This window comes from Schistosoma mansoni, chromosome 4, assembly GCF_000237925.1.
Source record: "Schistosoma mansoni strain Puerto Rico chromosome 4, complete genome".
Lineage (NCBI taxonomy): Eukaryota > Metazoa > Platyhelminthes > Trematoda > Strigeidida > Schistosomatidae > Schistosoma > Schistosoma mansoni.
This window is the reverse complement of record NC_031498.1, coordinates 8,544,752-8,552,679: the sequence shown is the minus strand read 5'-3', so window position 1 is coordinate 8,552,679 and position 7,928 is coordinate 8,544,752. Positions and strand designations below refer to the sequence as shown.

General features: G+C 32.2%; 1 protein-coding gene across 1 annotated transcript in view; it reads right to left on the bottom strand.

Moving 5' to 3' along the window:
* Nucleotides 1–520: 520 nt before the first annotated feature.
* Smp_127050 (putative dna repair protein RAD50) overlaps nucleotides 521–7,928 on the bottom strand; it is a gene marked incomplete at both ends in the record, with an annotated part of 55,695 nt that continues 48,287 nt past the window's right edge. Inside the window, 5 exons of the mRNA XM_018796721.1 lie at nucleotides 521–653; nucleotides 1,821–2,163; nucleotides 3,732–3,817; nucleotides 5,949–6,001; nucleotides 7,084–7,206. Of these exons, the coding sequence (XP_018651834.1) occupies nucleotides 521–653; nucleotides 1,821–2,163; nucleotides 3,732–3,817; nucleotides 5,949–6,001; nucleotides 7,084–7,206 (738 nt within the window). The remainder of the gene's footprint in view (nucleotides 654–1,820; nucleotides 2,164–3,731; nucleotides 3,818–5,948; nucleotides 6,002–7,083; nucleotides 7,207–7,928) is intronic.

Below are 7,928 nucleotides of genomic sequence, written 5' to 3'. Positions count from 1 at the left end.
ATACACTAAGTCACGAAACGCCAGAAGTACAATTTTCTTACTCATTGGGATATAAACAAAAATATGATTATTATGGACGTTAGCTTACTGACATCTTACTTTAAGATTGTATTAAATTCACATAATTTAGATAGTTATGTGATCTTATAAGCTTAAATTAAGCTCATCAACAACACGGTCTATTGTATTATGAACCCACACACCTTTTGTGTACTCATTTTTAGTTTATGGGAAAGAATTTAACTTCTTTACCGACTAATACTACCTGGAAAAAATAATCATCAAAAAGTATTCGCATTTACCAGAATAACCAATAACTGTTGTTTCATATCCAATGAGAGAAAAATGGGCTGGACAATAGTGTATTAACAAGTAAGAATTTCTGATGAAATCATTTAATAAATTTAAATAAACAATATGAATATTTTAATGAAAATGTTCTCCGATAGGAACTTTTCTGATTTCTGATAAACCTCTACAAAAAAGAAAATCAGTTTGCTTGTGATATATTTATTCCGACTTACTGTGCATCACGTGATAATAGAAAAAAGTTTTCCACATAGTCCGATCTACCTAGTAATTCGACGAAATCTTCATCATGTGTAATAACAATTAGCTGAAAGTTTTTCTGGCGGCTCCTGCTTTTTATTATTCTAAATAAAAGAAAATATTGATAAGGCTTGGAGAAATCTTTTACTGTACAGTCACACAAAAACATAAGTTATTAGCATGTCTACTTTTACGGGCATCCAGGAAATCGGATGATGCTACCTTCCTTCAGTTGCAAGGGAGGGTTAGATATAGTCAACCGTTCTTTTCTCACAGATTTTCGGTAATGGCTGTGATACATTCAAAGTATGAAACTAATATTTCCGAACACGAAATAAATATTCACAAATTCCAAATAGTTTTCTTTCTACTGTCAGCATACCAGTTCAACTAGAACATCAATACTATCGCAGTCACTTCAGAGGGAGATATGTTTGTAATGAACAAACACTTGTTGAAGATAACCGATTTATTGTTTAATACAAAATTACAGAATATCTTGGTAAAATATAAAAACCATACATTTAATACATTATTTGCACCTTTCTCTTTAAATGCTTCATGATTTCATCAATCCATCATGGTTACTCTCTTTTTTCATTCTGTTCTCTTCAATTCGATTTTCTTAATCTTCTTCTGCTAACTATTGCACTTCTGATTGGCGCTACATACTACTTATAACTGTCAACATTAATAGCATATGCTACACTACTATTGCCACTACTACATTATCATAATGAATTAATGATCTGGAGTTTATTTTCGACCTTTTTTATGCAAATCCTTTCAAACGACAATGGGATGATAGTTATACAACTATATTGTAAGGTTAGTATTTACTTAAGACTCAACAGTCAAACTGCTGTCAATTAAATTAGAGGTACGTTCTTCAACAGTGATTACACGATAGGTTTCGTTCATATATAATAGTAAAGAATTTTCATAATTCAGATTTATTGCTTCCTGACTAAAAACTTCGTTATAGTATTAATATAGGAGCCATCTTTCGGACGTGCTTTGAGTTTTTACCTTATTCAAGTACAGAGGAAAGTAATCTGAATAATCAACAACATAAAAATAGATAGATAAGAATAATAAAATTTCCCGATATCACTTCTGAATAACAGGACAGAATATAAAACTTTCATAGTAATACCAATACTTTAAACTGAATTTTATATTTTAAGACTTTAATGACTGAATATACTCTCATACTTCAAACCAAAATACTATGTAATTCTTAATGGTATGCGCTGCTGGAAATCACTTACTCTACCAGAGCATAAGCCAAACTTTCAATATTTTCTCGGTCGAGGTTTGTAGTTGGTTCATCAAGAGCAAGTACTCCACAGTGTAGGCAAAATACTTCAGCCAGGGCTAAACGAATTATTAAACTGGCTAGAACTTTTTGCCCAGCGGAACATCGTCCACGCATATCTAAACGGGCTTCGTTACTGCATGAAGTGTAGCTTTTTGACTTCGGCCGAGAAACTGACATACTTCCTGGTGTTGTCTTCACCATGACCACACGGTAATTATAAGTTCTTCGCGTTCTGCAAACATTCGAAGCTGCAGCTGTATCTTCTTCGCTACATATCTCAATGTAATCTATGTCTGAAAAGTGAAATATATATTATGTGTTACATCCCGAAGATAATTATAAATGGGAACTTGTGAGAACCATTTGTGGACTAATATGATACGTATATTTCCTATTGTATAATTGTTGAGTAGCTTAACTGTTCATATTCATGTTCCTTTTATTATGAGCTTTGTTTTGACCCATAAGCTATTACTGTACGATTTACCATTCCTGAGTTATCCTCAGTCTATTAATTACTGTTCCCCACATTCACAGCCACTTTTGGGCAAATCTTGTACGAATGTTATTTTCTATTTTATGGTACGATGTGGTCTGTCTGTTTGGTATATAAACCCAGTATGTTTGAGAATGATATTGCTGAGGCTGTTATTAATGTTCTGGACATAAGTGGGTGAGCCAGGTAGAAAGCAGGACCGACAAGTGTTCCAGACTACTCGCACGGGTTTTGTGTGTCATTAATCCGATCAATAAAATCACAAGCTTTCTAATAGGCGGGTACAAGATAATAACAATTGCCGGCACACGATATAACATTGTGGTTAGTAGTTAGTTCACCAGGAGTCGGTACTCGATATTGTGTTATAAAAAAACATGATTCCATATTTCCCTGATTAATGTTAGAAACATTTTGAAAATAATGACTTGACAGTTTTTTTCAACCTTCGAATTTCCAGGTATTAGGTTACGTTTGCTTTTTACGATAAAACACATTTTCGTGAAAATCCTAGACAAAATTGAACTATTGTCCACATAAATAGTACGAAGTATTGTTTTCTAAAACTACTACTACTTGATTCTTTACACATGATATATATGTCATGCAAAATCTAACTTTCACAAGACTTCTATCGGTACAGTAGAATATTTGAGAGGTCAGAAATAACCTTGACTAAAATACGACAGGTTCATGATTTCGACATTTTTCCACAAAACGAAGTAACCTATTGAAAACCTATTTTCTATTCATAAAGAATATGAAAATAAAAAAAAACAGGCTTACAACCAAAACTGCATAGAAGATATTACAGAAAAACTGTTTCGTATATGTTCATTAAATGATACTAACTGATTTACCGAAGAATAAATGCTGCCATTCAATATTCAATTTCATTGAACAATCAATTGTAAATACATCTCAAAATTTCAGCAGGTCAGTGACGGCTCGAACCGTTCAGTGGTAACGTCTCTGACTGTGAAGTTGGGTAACACGGGACCGAATCTGTCAGGGAGCATCAGTTCCATCATGACTACAAGCACACCTTACTGACGAGTGCCAAATAGCAAGAAACCTATGGTTTCTTATTTACTAACCCACACCACCATCTTACATCTCAACATAGTGTCCGCAATGTCTAGTCACCTAGACTAGCTGCCTAATTGCAACTCAATCTATATAACTCGATCTGCAACTAAGAAAGACCTGGCACACAGTGTCCAATCAGTTGTAAATATACATTTGGTAGATCCGATAAGTATCCGCTATAAGTATTTAAAAAAGACTTCCAATATGAAGCATTTCATTTAAATATAATTATAGCTTATCAACATTAATTTCAATTAATTATTACAAGTAACTAACCATTGCCACGGTATGTACTGCGCCATAATTCTCGGATAATTTTATTTAAATCAGCCATTTTAACAGCATGATAAGACATTATCGCTCTAAAAGAAAAGAGAAAAATAAACACAAATTACATTTAAGAGAAATACTATATTTATAATATCTCAGTGAGTAGAAAAATAAATTTTCTGACGTTTCGTGACTCAGTGTAAATCCCTTATTCATAGTATAAATAAACAAGTTAAATTAACCTGGAATTAAATAATGCAAAGAATCAAAAAGTATAAAAAGATTAAAAGAAAACCTTAATAATAAAACCTAGTTTTAATAGTCTAAGAATCATTTATAATCTTAGACAGAAATGAAAGCAAACCAGAAATCACTCTACTGGAGAAAGGATTAAATCTTAATTTACATAGACAACCACTTAGTACCCTTGAAATTACACCAATCATATAATCGTTGTTCGAACAACTATTGGAAAAAGTCATATTTATTACATCAAAAGAAAACATTCAGTAATTTGACTAAACACAAACACCTTACGTCAAACGTTTCAAAAGAAGAATTAAAAGCTCTACAATCCCTTCAAAAAGACAGAACTATTGTAATCACAAGAGCTGACAGAGGCAACACAGCAGTATTAATGAATAATGTGCTAAATTTACACTTAGAAATATCAACTCATATAAGCGGTTACAATAGTTGATGCCGTAAATCATATTATTTTATTTAAACACATATATATTGGTACAAAAGGGCACCAGGTACATATGCGCCACACAAAATAATGAAAGTAGGAAGAGCACAAATTTATAGACAGAAAATGATTGCTTTTTTTTCAATACAATCAATTATTAGCAATACCAACTAAAGCCTCCAACTATATATTATGCTTATTTCGCTAGACCCCACCATTAGTAGTTTCATTGAGTAGCAAATTTCTCAAAACCAGTTTCCTTGAAGTTTAAATAATCAAAGAAGGTAAACTGATATCACTAGCTTACACTTTGAACAGTTCAATATAAAATATATATGGAACATTGAAAGGCTTAATGTAGAGTTGGAAGTGTAATTTTAGAAGAACAAGCATAGTTATTAAAAAACTCAATCTGTCAATATTGATTAAACATATGAGACCATGAAGCTCGTAAGGAAGGTTGGAGTGATATGAAATAGAGTGAATAGGTATATAGAGAGCTCAATTGATACAGATTGGTTTAGGATTGACCTTTTGCAGTTGTGACTAACACTATAGAAACATATGGTGTTTGTGACTTATGTTGACGGATGTCAGTAGTATGTAACGCCAATCAGATGTGCAATGGTTAGCAGCAGAATATTAAGAAGATTGAATTGAAGAGAACAGAATGGTAAACAGAAAGTAACCATGATAACAACAGAATTGATGGGATCATGAAGCATTTAAAGAGAAAGGTGCAAACAATATATTAAACGTATGGATTTTATATTTTACCAAGATATTCTGTAATTTTGTATTAAACAATAAATCGGTTATCTTCAACAAGTGTTTGTTCATTACAAACATATCTCCCTCTGAAGTGACTGCGATAGTATTGATGTTCTAGTTGAACTGGTATGCTGACAGTAGAAAGAAAACTATTTGGAATTTGTGAATATTTATTTCGTGTTCGGAAATATTAGTTTCATACTTTGAATGTATCACAGCCATTACCGAAAATCTGTGAGAAAAGAACGGTTGACTATATCTAACCCTCCCTTGCAACTGAAGGAAGGTAGCATCAACCGAGATCCAGGATGTCCGTAAAAATGGCCCAGAGGAATTCAAACACCAGTTCAATCCGAAGTGCGATATTTTCTAACCACATCACTCAACAGTATGAGATCACAAGTGTTTCGAATAAAGAATTGTATATTTAAAGAATACCGATGATCTCCTTCAGAATCTTGCACTTCATCAAAAAAGAAGTACATGATTGATTAATTCCTTGTGACAGAGAGTCACCTAAACATGAATTAAACTTGTAAGACGAATGTGTAAAACTCTTTATTTCATGTGATCGAAAACATCATAATTAAATTTCAGTAATAAAAATAAAAATCAATTTAGGGATAGAAATAACTATTACGGGTATTATACTAGATGAATATTTAAAGTATAAGAACCATAAACAGAATTTGAATCTATCTTGGTTAATTATTTCAACAGTTTAAAATAACAATAAGGATAATTTAGAAAAAATCATATACCTGTCTAAAGCTTTATAATAACGTTCCAAATCCGAACAAGCTAATTCTGAAGTCTAAATATTATAAAATAAAAAGAAAACTTTTCAAACAATCATTTACACCAATACTAAGTGATTAGTGAAATACTAACCTTTGAACTGATGTTTGTCAGTATAAATTTTTAATAAATAAATATACTTTAAAGAAATTGTGCAGTTTGATAGCCAATCAAACAGAAAAATCTTTAGACGAATTGGAAATGTTTGTAATGTGAAAAATGTATCAGTGAGAATAATTGATAAACTTGTGTTTAATTATTATCGCCTCCAAATGCACTGGTACGGCCGAGAGTGGGCAGAGTCCGCTCTCCCTCTCGAAATGCTCTTACATGGCCACGAGTATATAGCCTCTGCCAGGGAAGTCCTACTCACTGCCTTCTCGTTGCATTACTGTTGTTTACGAAATTGAGAGGACAAAAAGCGAATGTCTGGCGCTCTAATCAGGTTGGTGGACACGAAAAGTTCATCAAAGGGAGTTGGAAAACCCTGGTTTAGAACTAATGGTGCACATGGGCTCTAGTATCCTGATGGAACAAATGGCGTGTGAATCAATCGTTGGTCACCGGCTACCATGAGACTGCATCTCCTCACGATGCTCCACTGCCTTCTTGGTCAGACCATCAGGTCAAAGACTCGGGGTGTGGCCCCATAAGAAAACCACCTGCTTCAGCTTGGCCACCTGGGCAGTATCATAGCCCTCACACAAATCAAATGAGATTTGTGAGGCGCAAATATATCTGGTGCCCCCTTGTACCAATATTTATGTGTTTAAATAAATAAATAAATTATGTTATCATATTTATTAATTAATTAATTTCCTTTCTGGAGACAACTAAGTATAGTCATAAAATATCAGTGAAAAGAGAAAAACCATATCTAGGTCCACAGAATTCATGAATAATTATATTATCCATATAGTATAAACCTATTCCCTTACACAACTTTATAGATATGACAATTACCGATCATAAAGGTTGTTCTTTTAAATTAAGAATAAAAAGTTTGCATAATACAATTCTGAAATTTCTTCTGTCTTGAAAAAAAAAACAGCCTTATATTTATGAAAGATTCATATAAATTGTAGAAATAATACTTACTTTAAGCTGATACATCATATCACGATATTCATTGTCAGCGTTAGTATATTTTTCATTTAAATCACGATTAAGATAACAGAGTTTTGCATTCAATTCACTCAATTGATTAGATATATCTTGTTTCTAAATTGTACAATAAAACAAATTAAGTTTTTCTTACGACATGATTATATATAATCAAATCTCATTTCTTTTTGTAAGGAAGTAATACGGTACTACTGTAAACATTAGTTTAATGTATTATTTTAAATATAAATATAACTTCTATATTGTATTTAAGTAAAATACAAAACATTGGTATACGAAAAACTTATTCATTCATCTTTATATCTTAATATTTATTCCAAAGTGTATAAAAGTAACAACAATTTAGAATGATCTTTCTTGTTAAGAATGAGTGAAATAAATCTTTTTGACGTACAACGGTGACTATACTTTTGAGATTATATAGGGAGTATGATGGTCACTGAAAGGAAACGATCAGTAATAATTGACTTTACCTACACTATAGCCGAAACGCCGTACGAACAGTATTGGGATTTAGCGAAATCATCGGTACTATCTATTATTCTCGGTATACTTCCTGAAAAATTAATGGTCAAACTACTTGTAGCAAAGAGAAGACATTATCAGTTATACAGGAAAACCATCAATACCAAAGAATTGCTTCAAAATATTCATTGTAAAATCCATTGATTGCGGGTCAAAAAGGATATAACTTAGTCATCCAGAGTATACACGTTTCTTCTCATCAATCAGTTTACTTGAATAAGCTACTTATATATAGTAACTGAGATGGGTCAGATCACTCAGTTTAAACTTATTAACAATAGTATCAATGTGGG